The sequence below is a fragment of the Phodopus roborovskii genome, unplaced genomic scaffold, assembly GCF_943737965.1.
Source record: "Phodopus roborovskii unplaced genomic scaffold, PHOROB, whole genome shotgun sequence".
Lineage (NCBI taxonomy): Eukaryota > Metazoa > Chordata > Mammalia > Rodentia > Cricetidae > Phodopus > Phodopus roborovskii.
The window spans coordinates 648,445-665,547 of record NW_026126588.1 but is presented as its reverse complement, the minus strand read 5'-3'; the positions used below and the strand labels follow the sequence as shown (position 1 = coordinate 665,547).

General features: G+C 46.2%; 1 protein-coding gene across 1 annotated transcript in view; it reads right to left on the bottom strand.

Moving 5' to 3' along the window:
• Positions 1-15,958, bottom strand: part of LOC127236552 (mucin-2-like) — a 118,933-nt gene extending 102,975 nt beyond the window's left edge. Inside the window, exon 1 of the mRNA XM_051204259.1 lies at positions 15,886-15,958. Within this exon, the coding sequence (XP_051060216.1) occupies positions 15,886-15,958 (73 nt within the window). The remainder of the gene's footprint in view (positions 1-15,885) is intronic.
• Between the last annotated feature and the right edge of the window lie 1,145 nt (positions 15,959-17,103).

Genomic DNA, 17,103 nt, shown 5'->3' with positions numbered 1-17,103 from the left:
AAATACAGAGACATATATGTTCCCACATGCAGGAATCCCATAAAAAACATAAGACTGGAAGCCATAACACATATGCAAAGAGCAAAGAGCATGTGCAAACAAACAGAAACCTGCCCTGATTCAACATGAGACAAGGGCTCTCCAAAGATGTTGGGTTTGTTTGTGTTGGCATCTGCTGCTGGGCATGGGGCCTGCCCTTAAGAGTGGGTTGAGCAAGCCATGGGGAGCAAGCCAGTAAGCAGCTCCCCTCCATGGCCTCTGCATGGGCCTCTAGGATCCTGCCTTTATAAGCAACGCTGGGGCTGGCTTACAGTCTGAGGTTGAGTCCCTTATCATCATGGTGGGGAGCATGGCGGCACACAGGCAGACACGGTGCTGGAGAGGCAGCTGAGAGTTCTGCATCTGTACCCACAGGCAGCAGGAAGAGACAGTGGCGCCCCGGCCAGGTTGGAACTTCTGAGGTCTTAAAGCCCACCCCCAAGCGACACACCTCCTCCAACAAAGCCACGCCCACCCAACAAAGCCACGCCCACCCAACAAAGCCACGCCTCCTAATAGTGCCTGTGGGGACCATTTTTATTTAGCCCACCTCAGTGTTGTTTCCCTGATTTCTTTCTCAGCCTACTTGTCATTGGTATATAGGAGGGCTACTGACTTTTGTGAGTTAATTTTATATCCAACTACACTTTTGCTGAAAATGTTCATCAGCTATAGGGGTTAGTTGGTGGAATTTCCTTTCTTTCCTTTCCTTTCCTTTCTTTTTTTTTTTTTTTTTTTTTTTTTTTTTTTTTTTTTTTTTTTTTTTTTTTTGTTTTTTGTTTTTCGAGACAGGGTTTCTCTGTATTGTTTTAGAACCTGTCCTGGAACTAGCTCTGTAGACCAGGCTGGCCTCAAACTCACAGAGATCCCCCTGCTTCTGCCTCCCAAGTGCTGGGATCAAAGGCATGCGCCACCAATGCCAGGCTCTGGTGGAATTTTCAAGATCACTTATGTACTATCATATTATCTTGCCTTATGCTTCAGCTATATTTCTTTTCTCATGGCCTAATTTAATAGGGTTGCTGGGCTCTAGTGGAGACATACTGATTATGTTTTTGGTTATGTCTTTGTGCTGATGTCTAGACATCTGGGTTTCGGATGATTGTCACTCTAGGTGCTGACACCTTGGCTGTCTTGGCTGGGCAGGTACTCTGTTCCTTGATTTCTGTTGCTCTTTCTGGTTTTGAGGAGAATGCGGTAGCTGTGGGTTGCTTGGTAGGGAATGCTTCTGAGATCATGCCACGTGTGGCCACTGGGGTTTCCAGGTAGAATGTGACACTTAGAACAGGAGGTGGACTAGAAGGGAGGGCTGCGGGCTCCATGGCAAGTAGGAAAGCAGGCCATTCCCCAGGATCTGCTTAGACTCCTGGGAATGGAGACAGAACAGAGAGGCCACAGCAGGTGGTCTGCGGCAGAGCTGGGGAGGAGACTGGGGGATTGGGTTTGGAAGAGAAGGGGAAGAGGTAAAGATCTTAACTTCTCCTATCTGCTTCCCCGGCCAGAGGGCTCCCAGGGAGTGCCTTTGGGGGTAGGCGATTGAGAGAAAGGGATGAGGTAGTGAATGCTATAAAAATTCTTAACAAATTTTCAGCAAATAGAATTGAGATACATAAAAAGCCAACCTCAAAAGGTCACATATTATATGATTGCATTTCCATAACGACAAAATTATAGAGGAACAGAGAAAATTAGTGGTTGCCAGGGGCAAGGGATGTGGTAATGATGGTGGTGGGGAAAGGGCCGTGTGAACTTCTTAGGGATGAAATCTCTCGCGTCTTGACTAACTTTCCCACTGATCTATGCTTGTGATAAATGCTGTAGCGTTATCCATGCCATGTGCCTGGGCGTTCTCTAGATTCCAAACTGTTTTATAGGCCTGGAAGAGGTGGCCATTAGCAGAAGCTGGGGAAAGGGTACAGGAAGTCCAGATGGTCCTTGCAACTGTCCATGCATCTATTTATGAATAGCCTTTTAAGAAGATCACAGGTGGTTGCTAGGAGCTGCAGCCACTCCCTCCTGTTAGCAAATCAGAAGCCTGCACCAAGACGCCAACGAAGCTTTTTCACTCAGTCATTTTCCTGTCCTCTTTGGCCGGTCTTACCACCAGTGGATACGCTGCAACCGGAAGGGTAGCACAACGGAGATCGGAGACTGCCTTGTTTTGCTTAGGGCAGACTTAGTCTCTGCTGCAAAGATGCTACTGGTTTCCCACAGAGTTCCCATGGCTGGGTTTGGAGCTCACAGCTCTGAGCTTGGGACGGGACAAAAAAGCCAGTATTTCTGGTTGGCAAGCAGTCACCAGAGCTGAGGGTGGCAGAGCTGGAGGGTGGAGTTGGCTGAAGCAGGCAGGGGGTGAAGGCCACCAGGTGTAGTCAGAATCTAATGACTTCCAGGACTCATTGCTCCCCGGATTCTGAATGGCTTTAGGAACAGAATCCTGAAAGTGACAGACTCCTTTAGGGCAGTTTCCCTTTGCCTAACAGATACCCTGTGAAATATTTAGAGGGGTCCGGCACTCTGCAGCCCAGCCGTGAGCCTGCCACAGGCAACCCCCACAATGGAGACTTCCAGCTCACGTGCAGGAACTCACCAAGGCAGAACTCACACCTGTGCATTTGTAAGGCAGCGCGCCAGGGCACATGAAGACTTCCTTTGGCCTCAGCCGCAGCACTTGCTGTGACTGTGCCCGAGAGCCATGTGAGGGGACACACATGTGCAGTGGGTTCAGAAAGACTGGTCCTGGGAACTTTCATTCCACTGAAACTGATTTGCTCCCAGCGTCATGGTTGACCAGAATGCCCAGCCATTCCCTTACAGGTGTATTTCTGTGAAAATTGCTTCCCAGAAGTCAAGCTCATTTACAGCAGGGTCTGTCTTTGATATCCCAATTCAGTCTAGACATCTCTTTTCCTACTCCACCTCAAAGCCTGTCTCTTTATGGCAGCCCAGCTGTCAATCATTCCCAGCCCTCGGAAGGGACTCAGCATTCTCACAGGGGAGTCATAGGTATGCTCTGCTGAATTGCCTGCAGGAACTGGAGCCATGGAAGTGTAATGTCACCCCTAGAGGGCTTGGTCCGGCCTCTCTGCCCAGCAGGTTGACTCCTGTCAACAATCTCATTACAAGCCAGACTCAGTTCAGTGGCCAGTGGCAGGGCCCTTCATCTGCTCACCTCAATAAAAACTTAAGGCTCAACTCGCAGGCATCAGTCTCTCACTAAACTCAGGAAATGAGAGATAATGCTGTGCCTGCACCAGAAGCCCCAAAAGGAATGGCGAGCCAGCAGTGTGGTGGGTTCAGAAGCCACCAAGCGTCTTAATCCAGTCTGAGTCAGTTATAGCCAAAGCCTCTGTAATAAAACTCCAAGTCCTAAGGATAAGAATTTTTTAAAAGTGGTGTAGAAGCTCGCCAAGAAATATCCAGAATATTTCTTGGAAAGACCAAAGTTTCTCATTACTATTTCATTGATAGTATTTTCAGTCTGTGTGCACACTTGGTCTTAGATGCCTGGGCAAATTTCTGGGCAAATACTAGACAAATTCACAATATCTATTTTCATTTAAAAATTTGTTTGTCTTCTTGTTTATGAATGTTTTTCCATCATGAATATCTGTGTACCACGTGTGTAGTACCCAAAGAGGTCAGAAGAGGGCGTGGATCCCCTGGAGGAGGAGATGCAGGTGGCTATGAGTCAAGATGTGGGTGCTGGGAGCTAGACCCAGGTCCTCCCAAAAACAGCCAGGACTTCGAGCCATCTCAGCCCCCATATGCATCAGAGTCTGTGGGCTCTGTCTACACATACCTGATTCTAGGGGTCTCAGTGAGGTTCCTGAGGCTGGAGAATGGCGTGAGAAGGATGCCATTGTCAAATAAAGTTCCTCTATGTTAAGGCTAGTATAGCCTTTTTCAGAATGGCAGATGCTTGTGCAGGGAATGCAATTGCCCTGCAAGCGACTGGAGGACCCAAGTTCAAATCCCTTGAACCCATGTGAATCTGGATATAGTAGGATAGGCTGTAATTTCAGTGTTCCTATTGTGAGATGGGGTGTAGAGACAGGAAACTCTTCAGAAACAGGAGGGTTGGCTGGCTTAGAGAAGGACACAAGTGATCCTGGTTCAGACGAGATGGAAATGAGCACTGAAGGTGATCTCTGACCTTCACATGAACACTGTGGCACATATGCACCCTTCCCCTGTATGCACACACACACACACACACACACACACACACACATGCACACACACACTCTCTCTCTCAAGAACTGAGGCTTTCTTATGGCCTACAGACACCTGTGTGCCAGGTGTGAATGTGCACACACATATGAAACCTATAGACATGAACATGTGCACATATACAAGGGGCTGCAGAGATGACTCGGGGTCCAGAACGCTAGCTGCTCTTCCAGAGGACCCTAGTCTGAATCTCCGCACCCACGTTGGTCCACTCATACATGTGCACACATCCTCTAACTCCAGAGTCCACAATACACATTTCTAGAAAAGGCTCAGCACAAGGTTGAGCCAAAAACTGTTCATACTGATTCCAGGGTCAAAAAGTTGTATTTACAAGTAACTAGTATTTAATTAGAGTCACGGGAATCACTTATCCATAGATTTATAGTTTGTATTTATTTCTAATCTGTGTCACTACATAACTGAATTCACCAGCCAGCTTTCTAATAAAGAGCGCCCAGGAATTTGTAGCTCAGAGTACTTATTCCTCTTCTGTGGTTTTAGACTCAACAGAAACAGAGAGAGCTGAAGGGAAGACACTTAAACACAAAGCCTGAAGCTGGGTGGGTAGAGATGAACTTGAGTAGAATAGCTCTGGACAATTGCAAAGAGCTCCAGTTCTTCCCACTAAATCTTAGAGAGGGAAAGGGTGGAGGACTTGGGTTTATTTCTCAGCAGTCTTCAGAACAACCCTCAAAGTCAACAGACTGAGAGATGGAGGAGAGAGTTAACTGGAGGAGAAGCTGGGCAGCTGGAGGAGACACTGGGCAGCTGGAGGAGAAGCTGGGCAGCTGGAAGAGAAGCTGGGCAGTGGAGGAGAAGCTGGACAGGTGGAGGAGACACTGGGCAGCTGGAGGAGACACTGGGCAGCTGGAGGAGAAGCTGGGCAGCTTCTGTATTTTCTTGTTAACTTCTGAGCAGCAGTGGGAGGGAAGAGAGCAAACACCTGTACTAGCCATGCTGGTTTGAACAGATATTCCAAGTTCACATTCGGTTGCAATTCCAGGAAGTCATGACTCAATTTAAAGCCTGCCAATTATACATCAGATTCAGTTTGACAGTCATGTCTCAATCTGACTTCAAATATTTCTTTTGAAAGAAATAAATTTATTATTAGGAAATTAAGACTTTGACTGGGTGAATCACTATTAAAAACAGAACCAAATGTGTAAATGAAAACCCTCCCGACAATCTGTTTCTGGTCCTGGAGGGCATCTATGTTAGTTTTATTTCTGCAGGTGTGAAATCTCTGTAGCAAGTAGCAAAAACCAAGTATTTTCTTAACAACCTTCATGTTTGCTTTAAAAGTGTGTGTGGTGTGTGCATGTGTGTGTGTGTGTATATGTGTGTGTTGAGTTCATGTGGGTGAATGCATGTGTGTGAATGTGCTTGCTGGTTCACTCACCCATGTGTGCATGGAGACATTGGAGGTCAATGTTGAGTTACTTCATCAATTGCTGTCCAGCTCATTTTTCTTATTTGTTTCCAGATTTATTTTTGCTTGTGTGTGTGTGTGTGTGTGTGTGTGTGTGTGTGTGTGTGCGCGTGCGCGAGTGTGCATCAGTCTATGAGTGTGTGTCACATGTGTACTAGTGCTCACGGACACCAGAAGAGGGTGTCAGATCCTCTAGATCTGGAGTTACAGGGAGGTTGTTTGCTGCCCAGTGTAGATGGGAATTAAACACAGGTCTTCTTCAAGAGCAGCCGTGTGCTTAACCACTGAGCATCTCTCTGCCTTATGCATTCATTTATTTAGAGGCACTGTCTCTCTCTGACCCTCAAGCGTGCTGTTTTGGTGAGATTGCTGAGCAGCAAACCCCCAGGATCTGTCTGCCTCCACCTGCAAGTTCTGGTGTTACAGGCATAATGATTGGTGTTTGCATGGGTACCGGGATCCAAAGTCAGATCCTCAAGAGTTGCCCACTGAGCCATCTCCCAGCCCCAACCTAACCATCAACGAAGCCCCGATTTATACTTTTGTTCTAGCCTCCTCCTCCTGGATGTGCTTTCAAATTTTCAAGTACCTGAGGTGACCATTTTCTTCCATTAGGTGTAGCATTTTGAAGTGTGAATGTGTTGTGATTCAATCGGCCCTCGCAGATGCGATTGCTTTCAGTCTTTGGCTGTGATTAACTACCTTCATCCCTGTCATTCCGGAGCACACACATCTTTCAGGAGAACACTCCAAAGTGCATTTGTGTGTACAGCATATAGTTTTAATAGACATTACTGTCACAGCTTCATCCTTAAGTGTGCACTGGTAATAAGTTTCCACTTCTTACAGCTCAAGATAGATGCAAAAAACACAGTTGTCACCTCCAGAGTAAGGGAAGAACAATCATGGCTCAGGAGCACTGACTTACATGACTGTAAATGTCATGTTTCAATGTGGGGAGTTTCAGGAAGTTTTCACAGTAACAGAACAAAGAAAGTCATAAATCAAGGTACATTAAAAACATTCTGTTTGGGCCAGTGAGGTGGCTCAGAGGTGGCTTGCTGTCAAGCCTGGGAGCCTAAGCTTGAGTTTGATCTCTGGGAGTTACATGGTGGAAGGGGGAACTGATTCTCCACTATTGCCTTCTGATACCACCATTGTGCATGCGCGCGCGCACACAGACACACATTAAAAATAAATCGACTGTAGGAATATCAAGTAGGCAGATGAAATCAAAGCAAGGAACTCTCTGCCATGAGACTCAGATGTTATCTTATCCTTTGAGATGGGGGAAGATAGGTTTGTTCATTCCAAAGTGTTTTCCTAATAGTCACAAAGATGCAGGCTCCTTGTAAGTGGGTAATAAGTGGGCATTGTGGGAGCTAAAGATAGCCTGGGATAAGTTGGATCACATAGGTTTAAGCCAGTCCATCAATCAGCCTTGTAGAATATGCAACACTGGTGTGGGCTCTGCCCCCACCGGTAACTTCACAGGAGGCTTCTGTGAGGCACATTTGACTACACATCTGAGATGACTCAGGGCCTCAAGAGTGAGCGGTCCATAATAGTCTGAGCAGTGTTCAAACAGAGGGAATGGGTACAAGTTCAGAACCTGGGAGGACAGCAGATGACATTCCAGCTAGACATTGCCAGTACGTCCTTGTCTCCTTGTCTCTGTCAGATGGCCTGAAACCTTCTAGCAATGTCACTGGAGTGGGGAAGGGAAGGAGGGAGGAGAGGCAGACAGAGACAGAGAGACAGAGAAAGAGAAAGGCCCGAGAGTTTCAGATGTTTTCTGGCAATTGATTCTGGCTCCATTGTGAAGTCCATTTGTGGCTGGCAAGGGATCTTGCCTTGGTAAGGCAAACATGTCCCCAATGTTCTCTCATTTGTAGGACTGAGCCCGATTAACTGAACCCAAATACACATTAGACAATTGTGCCAGCACCCAGAGCATTCCTGCATACTAGGGCTCCAAATGCTTTCTGATTTAAAATGAGGGGGCCAAGGTGAGCTGGTTGTCCTGTCTTCCTCTTGACCAATTTCTTCAGAAACAAGGAGTCCATGGCTGTAGCCACAATAGCAATACCTGGATTTCTGTAGAGGGACATGGTTCTTCTAGTAACATAAGAATTAGAATTCCATAAAAGAGGCTGTGGTGGTTTGAGAGTAAAGCGCCCCCCCCCCAAAGGGAGTAGCACTATTGGAGAAAGTGTGTCACTGTGGGTGTGAGCTTTGGGGTCTCTTCTCCTCAAGCTTCCCTCAGCGTGTCTGTCAGTCGGCTTCCTGTTGCCTTCAAGATGTAGGACTCTCAGCGATTTCTCTATTACCACGCCTGCTTACATGCTGCCATGTTCCCTGCCAAGATGGACTGAACCTCTGGAGTGTAAGTGAGCCACTCCAATTTAGAGTTGCCGTGGTCACGGTGTCTCCTCACAGCAACAGAAATCCTAACCAGGACCTAAGCAGGACCAGTCCCCATTTTCAGGGATGAGGAGCACTTAACTCAGTCTATACTCAAAGGACATGGCATTCCTGGTCAACTTAGTCTGTCACAGGCAGCCCTTGTTGTCAGCCAGGGGGAGGCGCTTGAGGAAGGAGAAGGCTGGCGCTGGTGGGCAGCTGAGGGCCGAGGTTAATCATGGAGGGAATGCACAGTAGCAAGCTCTTCATGCAGCTGGTCACAACCCTTCTGCTGTCAGTTAGAGAGATGGATGCTGGTCCTCTGACCACTCTCTTCCTTTTTTATTCTCCAGGTCTCCAGCCCAGACAGTTGGTCACACGTTTAGTGGGCTTGACCTGTCAATCAAGCTAATCTAGAACTCCCTCACAAACCCCGCCCAGGCCTTGTCTCCCAGGTGATTCTAGAGGAGGTGCACCAGGGAGGTCAGGGGTCAGCCTGGTTTCTTTTGCAATCCTTCACCACCTTATATTTTGAGACAGGGTCTTTCATTGAGCCCAAAACTCATTGATTTGTCTAGACTAGCTGGCTGTCAAGCTCTGGGACCCACCTGTCTCCACTCCCCAGTTCTGGGGTTACAGGTGTGCGCCTCCAAGCCTGGCTTTTTCCAAGGATGCTCGGGGTAAGACTCTGGTTCCCATGCTTATGCTGCAAGAGCTCGTATCTACTGAGCCATCTCTCGAGCCCACATTTCAGTTTTGATGACCTACTGTCTCAGTTAGGGTTTCTCTTGCTGTGATGAAAGCTGGGGAGAAAGGGTTTATAAGCTTACTCCTCTACATTGTAGTCCATCAGTGAAGGCAGCTGGGACAGGAACTCAATTAAAGCAGGTCTGGTACCCGGAATCAGAAGCTGATGTAGAGGCCATAGAGGGGTGATCTTACTGGCTTGTTCCTTACGGCTTGCTCAGTCTGCCTTCATATAGAACCCAGACTAACCAGCCCAGGAATGGCATCACCCGCAATGGGCTAGGTGCTCCCCCAGGAAGAATCCGTAATTAAGAAAATGCCCTACGGCTGGATCTTATGGAGGTCCCCCCCCCTTCAGATGACTCTAGCTTGTATCATTTTGACATAAAACTAGCCAGCACTCCTACTAAGCAGAGGGTAAACCTTCGGGGTCCCTGGGGATCTTTCTAATGAGGATATTGAGGGTATGGGAGGGCTGGGCAATAGAATATCTACAGAAAGGACTGCAATTAAAGATGTGAACACACACACACACATGAATACACAAACACACACGAATACACACACACTCGAATACACACACACACACTCGAATACACACACTTACACCCCCCCACACACACAAATACATATATACACAGAGCCTTTGAGTGCTTCATCCCATATAGGTTGACAGGAGGCAGGTAATGAGAAGGTGAGACTTTTACATCTGTGATTAGAATGCAGAAGTGTGTGTTTGGCTAGAAGGGAACACTGGATCATAGCAAGTATCCCAGCCTGCACTGTGCCACAGTGGCCATAGCCCTGAAACAGCCACAGTGCATAAGCAGCCCACAGATATAGTATCAGAAGGGACTCACGCTGGCTTAGCAAGATTCTACAAATAAGACACATGGCACAACTGATTTACTCCCTCTTATTACTCCTGGGAAGATACACATCAGAGTGGAAATTGGTTCTATCTGAAGCCCAAGTTTCTCAAGCAATATCCTTGGATACAGTAGCTCTTAGAGACTCAGTAAGCTCCATCAACGTCACCCTCAGGGATAAAAGACTTCTGGACTCCAGGACATTACTAAAAAGAGGACACAGGCTGCTGAGCCAAACACCACCGCCTGGAGACACTGGCTTGCATTGCAGGAACTTTGAGATCTTGGAGGAGAGACCTTGGAGCAGAACGGGGTCTGCTTATAAGAATGGGGACCCAGGTGGAAGAAAATAGATGCTTGGTTTGGATGTGTTTGGGTGTGTCCCCAAAGGTTCACGGAGGCTCAGCACCAGAGTGGTGATGTTAGGAGTCCCTCCAAAGTCCAATGGGAGGTTTACAGTTATGGGGAGCCTGAGACTGTGATGCTGTCTGATCTCAGTTGAAGGATTGGATCCATCAGATCAGCCTGTGGGCACGTGTGATCCTGTGCCGTATGAGAAAGGGAGCAAGCCCAAAGGACCAAGCCAGTTGCCAGGGTTTCTCTGTGGCCTCTGCTTCAGTTCCTGCTTCCAGGTTCCTGCCCTGGCTTTCCTCAGTGGTGAACTGGGCAGTGAAAGCTCAAGTAAGCTCCCCACTCCCAGCTGGGTTTAGTCAGTGTTTTATCACAATAAGGAAACACACCAGGACAGGGGAAGAGAAGGAACAGGCTTTTCCTCTCTGGCTTCCTCTTCCCTCTTCCTGTTAGGATACCATCCCTCACCAGACCCTTGAGTGTCTAGAGTGGTGAGCTAAGTAACCTCTTTTCTGGATAAAGTGCCCAGCTTCAGGCTTTCAGTTATAGTAACAGAACATTGACTAATACAGTAGGTGTGTCTGAGTCATGGAGTGGCTAAGGAAAGAAGTCTATAAATTACGCTTCCTTTTCTTATAAAGACCCATTTGCCAATAGCTCTAGACTAACTATGGAAATCATTGTAATGTATATAGTATACCCCATAAGCCATGGAAAGGGCACAGTTGACTCAAACCTTGTAAATCTGTCACTTTACAGAAAACACTGGAGTCTTCATTGATACCCACTGGAACCACACAGCAATGTTTAACTTAGGGAGGGTGAAGTGGCCCAAGGGTTTAAAGCAGCCACCAAAACTAACAGAGAAAGCAATGATGGTCTCCAACAGGACCATTTCTTCTTGGTACCAAGCTCCACTTGCTGAACTGAAACAAGGCCAGAAAGACATTTATTCATGGAAGCAAGACTAATGAAGATACTGGAGTTTGGTCTTGTTGGCAGAACACAGATTCCTATAGCCACAGGTACTCCATGACCTTGGCGTCAATATTACATGAGCTCATTCTCCTCTCTCCAGCACTGAAGAGTTGAGCATGGTATTTGGCAGCATTAACTATTCTTCATCATGCCTAAGAACTCACGATTCCTGGCTTTGAATTCCAATAAGCAGCGTGGGGGAATCCGCCTGGAGATTCACTTGCCTTTGTGAAGAAGAAAGAAACTACAGTCCTTGGTGTTCTCAGCCCATTCTTCCTTCAGGCAGTCTGACATCCCCCATCCCCAGCACTCTCCCATCCCCCCTCAGGCAGTCTGATGCTCTTAGGAAGTGATTATACATGAGTTGCTAGGATTGCTAGCTGATGCCTGTCATGTTCATCTTTAAAATAATAGGCATAGTTTCCCCATCTTTACTAGTACCTAGGCTGTGTGACATCTTTAATTACTAGAGCCATCTTCACCAAGTGTCTGTGTGTTGACAAATACCTCAGACTCATCCATGTCTTTGAAGTCTAAGTGATGACAGGCAAGGATGAACATCAGAGCTGTCAAGTTCAGGGAAGGAGGGAGCCCAAGGTCGCTCTGTGTGTGCAGGCTCTCACACCTGGAGAAGCTGCTACAGTCAGGCTCACAAGAAGAATCGAGAGGGCTGCGCTTAGAGTCCTTCTTCTGTATACCATGTGTCCTAGCATAGCTTAGCATCATTCCCCTGAATATGTCATATGCCCTAGCAGAGCTCACTAATGAGACTGGGGAAGGAGTCCAGTGGTGCTTTCTTCTGTTCACAAGGCAGAAGGTGTCCCAAATCCATCTTGCCAACAGTATGGAGTGGGCAGTATCAACAGATGTGAGGCTATTTCTCTTCCCTTTAATCATCATTATTGATTACTCTTTTACCAGGAGCATCTCAAAAATCAGGATCTTAAACATAGCAGATGGGTTTGTCAGCTCCCAAGGAGGGAGCTCTGTTGATAAAATTCTTTGGTATACATTCCATTTTGTTTTTGTTGCTGTAACATATACCTAGGTGAAAAGCAACATAGGGAGGAAAGGGCTTATTTGGCTCATAACTCCAAGTTAATATCCATCATTTTGGGGAATTTCAGGGCAGGAACTCAAGCTGCTAGTCATGTCACACCCATAGGCAAGAGCAAAGAGAATAAACTCATCTTTCATAGTTTGCTTTGCTCTTAGACAGTTCAGAGCTCAGCCTAGGGAATGGTGCCACCCACACTGGGCTGGGCCTTCCTACACCCATGAATAATCAAGATAACCTCCTACAGACATGCCCACAGGCTAACCTAGACTAGGCAACTCCCCATTAAGACTCTCCAGGAGATTCTAGGTTGAGTCAAGTTGACAATGACAAGTAACTGACATGGCACACAAGCATAAGGACCTGGGTTCACTTCTACAGAGACCCCATAAAAAATGTTAGGCATGGTGGCTCATGTTTGAGATCTTGGTGCTGAGGAGGCAGAAGGATCTCTGGAGTTGACTGGCTGGTCAGCCAGGCCTACTTGGCAAGCTTCTGACCAGTGTCTCAAAAAGCAAGATAAAGCATTCCCAAGGAACAATATTCAAGCCTGGCTTCTCATTGACACACATGTACACTTACCTCAATGCCCAGGGTCTCAAACAGTATGAGTGTTTCTAGCTACTGGCACAAATACTGTTATTCCTAGAAGTTTTGATTGACAAGCACTCAGTGTAAGCTAACAGAATTAAAATCTTATGCTGACTACAATATAACATTTTGGTGTGAAGCCACCCTTTTCCCTTTCTTCCTGCCAAGTAGCTCTTAAAAACCCTTAAACTTTTGAAGAGCAGTCTTATAGATCAACTGAAATTTCTTATGGTCATATTGATTTTTTACAATCAGGGTCTTTAAATCTGGGGCATTTTAAAATTCACCTGGGAAACTTAAAAATATTCTCTAGGGCTCCACAGTGCTTCTACGTGTAACTTGTAAACTTGTACCCCTTGGAAGTGGGGAGATGTTGAAATCTCTCACTGTAAAAGAGAGAAGACTTGAACACATTAGAAGGTGTGCATGAAAATTGTGACAGCAGCAGGTGCTGGTGTGTCAATGTTCTGTATTTTATTTCCCTGATCTACGTGGTTTTTTTTTTTTTTAATTTTTTAAAGAGAATTTTGTACGTGAGTACTGTATTTCCACAATTTCCACCACATTCTCTTCCCCTTCTCCTCCTCCTACGTCCCCTGAGTGCTGGGCTGGAAGCATACACTCCTAGGCAACACTAAATGCACTCAGCAGGATGTCTCCATAAAGCACACATGTGTGACAATGGTATTAAAGGAGGAGAGGTACATGTTGGTCTTAATGCTGGTGCCATGTTTACAAATTTATGTTGAAATAATGATAGACGATTAGGAAGTGTTCCAAACTGGATGTTTCACATGTGATCCAATGGCAACAGTTCACATACCTACATTGAATGGCAACAATTTACATAACTGTATTGGTACCAAAAGCAGAACACAGCAGCCTGGAGACAACTTAGAGCTTAAGAGAGCACATTGCTCTTTCAGAGGACCCCAGCACTTACACCGGGTACTCACAATTGCTCCAAGGGATCCAGTGTCCTCTTTTGGCCTCTATGGGCACCTATATTCAAGTGAACACACCCACAAGAAAATGTACAAACATACACATAATTTTTGAAAATTAAATATGTTTTTAAAGGAAGGAAACAAACATCAGTGTTATCCTCAGGATAACACTCTCATTTCTAAAGCACACATTGAAGTGTGTATAGTTCCATGCAATGCCACCCCGTGTGCAGCTTCTTGTAATATCACCACTGTCTAGACACAGGCATGCTCTTCTGTCATGAGCTTCTCTTGCAATACTTTCTATAGGCCACACTTCCATTTGTAACCTCTGGCAAGCACTGTGATTTTGTTCTCTTAAGAATATTCAGAATGCTGTGGAACCCTGATATAATTAACTTTTGGAAACTCCCCTCCATTCATTCTAATTCCTCTGAGATCAATTCAAATTCCTGTGTTTATCATTCATTTTTTTTAAATTACTGAACAGCAGTACTTACTGTACAAATCCATTTCACCTGTCATTCATCTGTGGCCATCTGGGTTGCTCCCAATGCTTGACAAATATCATTGAAATGGCTGTGACTATCCTGATTCCTACGGTTGCTTGCTTGTATGGTAACTGTCTGCTTAGGTTTAAATGAAACTGAGAGACCAGTTCCTGTTAACCCTTTCTGTGTGCCCTACAGCAGTGCAACGGAGATCAGAAGCTGATTTTACACACAAGTGTTTCCCTGAACAGACATTTATCAAAGAAAGATGTACAAGTTAGCACCCTCTTTGGCTTCACCATCCTCACTATGTGCTTGGTGTTTCCACCATGTTCCATGTTAGCCATTCTGAGTGTGTGTGTGTGTGTATGTGTGTGTAGGTACTCAATTTAAGTGTGTATACATGTATGTGCATGTGTATATTTAATGTGTGTGAGTGCTGAAGTGTGTGTATGTATGTACATATCGTGTGTGTGTGTGTGTGTGTGTAGGTACTCAATTTAAGTGTGTATACATGTATGTGCATGTGTATATTTAATGTGTGTGAGTGCTGAAGTGTGTGTATGTATGTACATATCGTGTGTGTGTGTGTATGTGTGTGTAGGTACTCAATTTAAGTGTGTAAACATGTATGTGCATGTGTATATTTAATGTGTGTGAGTGCTGAAGTGTGTGTATGTATGTACATATCGTGTGTGTGTGTGTGTGTGTGTGTGTGTGTATGTGTGCATGTGTTGCATGTGCACACACAGGGGCCAGAAGATGCATCAGATCCATTGGTGATGTAGTTACATTCTTTTTCCTTATCCTTGTACATCTCCTGTATGAGTGCTGAGTACTGGAAGATGAATTCCAGTCCTCCTAATAAAGCAGCCAGCAAGAGATGCGTGTGTCTGTATGTGTACACAAGCACAGTGCTCACAGAGGCCAGAAGGTGTCGGGCTCTCTTTGGAGCTGGAGGCACAGGTAGTTGCCAGTTACCCAGTATTTCAAGAGACCTCAAGTGGGCAGAATGGACATATCAAAGCTTTCGGTTCATATAAAATGATTCTCTGTGCTCATGGGCCACACTTGAAATATAGTACTTAACACACGGCTCACCCCAAAGAAGTATGAATGCAAGTCCAGCTTTAGCTCCACAGGTTAGAGAAGGCCAGCCTTTGCTTAAGGAAAAATTTCCACGGGAAGCATAAAGTCATGCAAACAAATATGCTGACGTCTTCCAACAGCTGGAAGGGCTCATTCTGGGAGTGAACACAGCGGGGAACAATCCGAGCTGGGAGAAGTGATTGGCGTGCCGACATGCCACCACCTAGGAACTGCAGCAGGGAACAATTACATCGCTCAGAGAGCACTTCACAATCGGAAGGGAGAGAATTATCTCAGCGCTGAAACATTTCACAGCTGTGCTCCCAGACGAACCTGGAAATGCACATTATAGGAACTGGAAACAAAAGGGCCTATTATTTTGTCTCCTTTTAGGTAAGTGGTAAAGTACTGGGAGGTGGCGGAGCAGAGCGTTCTAAAGGACAACCCTGTTGTCTTGTCAGCACCTAGGTCTTGCTGGCTGTCAGAGCTAAAAGTGTAGCTCTCTCCCCACAAGGCAAGGTGGCTGTGTGGTCGTAGGGTAGACTCACTCTCATCCCTCTTTTCCTATATGCACAGTGATCTGATGCTGGGCTCAGAGTGTTTCAAGCATTTATTGACAGAGACTGAAAGAGAAACCTCGGGTGTTAGTCCTCACCTTCCACCTTGTTTGAGGCAGCATCTGCTGCTGAGCCACGGAATTCTGGGGGTTCTTCTTTGTCCACCTTCATCACACCACAAGAGGTCTGGGATTATGGACAGGAACCACCACATCCAGCTTTATGTGGCTTCTAGGGATCCGAACTCAAGCCTTCATGCTTACCTGCAAGCTCTTTACTCACTGAGCCCCCTCAGCCCCTCCCCCCCACCAGCCACTGTATTTGCTCTGCCTATGGCTTGGGTCACTTAATGCTGTCCATGGCCAGGAGAATTAGATGTATGCCTGAGTGTCTGTATGGCACATTAATGTGTCACAGTACAGTGCCTGGTTCCCGAGCCCCACCCCTTACAGAATGCTCTAGGTCCTAGAGTCTAGGGTGTCTAGATGCTTCTTGGACTGGAGAATCCTTTTTGCAAGTATGTAGTTTTTAGCTGAGGCATTTCATTGAGGAGTTGCCTGTGTCTAGAGCCTGCTTCAGTGAGATCTTAAGGCTGGGTGGGCGGGCTGTGTCTTGCTTAGGTAACTAAGTTATACCTGGAGCACAGGACAGATTTGAAGCCTTGGGAGACTACCTTCAATGCTTTGGGTATTGGTTTCAAAAGTCAGTGAATTATTATCTGGGGATAGAAGAGGTTAAACATCCGGGTGACCAAGGTTGCATTGTTATCTAGTACAGGAAAAAAAGTCATAATAAAAGCAAAGTCCTACTTTATTAACCAATACCAGGGAAGGTTGTCCTGGGGATTAGCATCACATTAGAGGAGATTTGCTCTTTATTTTGCTGGCACCAGACCATTCTGTGATTTGATCCAGAAAAAGAGCCAGATAGTCAGAATGCTGAAAACTTTGAGCCAAGAATATCCTAGGAACCTTTTCCAATGCTGTAAGATGCATTGCTGGCAGGGACACCTCCTTCATGCAAATGCACACCAGTGATCCTCGAGGCTGCTTGTATAGAAAGTTCTCATGGGGCAGAGAGATGGCTTGCTCTACAAGCGCAAAGACCTGAGTTGGATCCCCAGAAGCCACGTTAAAAGGCCAGGTGTGGTGGCAAACACTTGCAATTCCAGCAGTGAGGGGCAGGAGCAGGAGGATTCATTCCTTGGATTCACTCGCCAGTCAGAATAGCTCAAGAGGTGAACCGTAGTGTAAAAGCTGACTGCATGAAAATAAAACAAGATAGATGGTCCCTAAGGAAGGATACTCGGGGTGGTC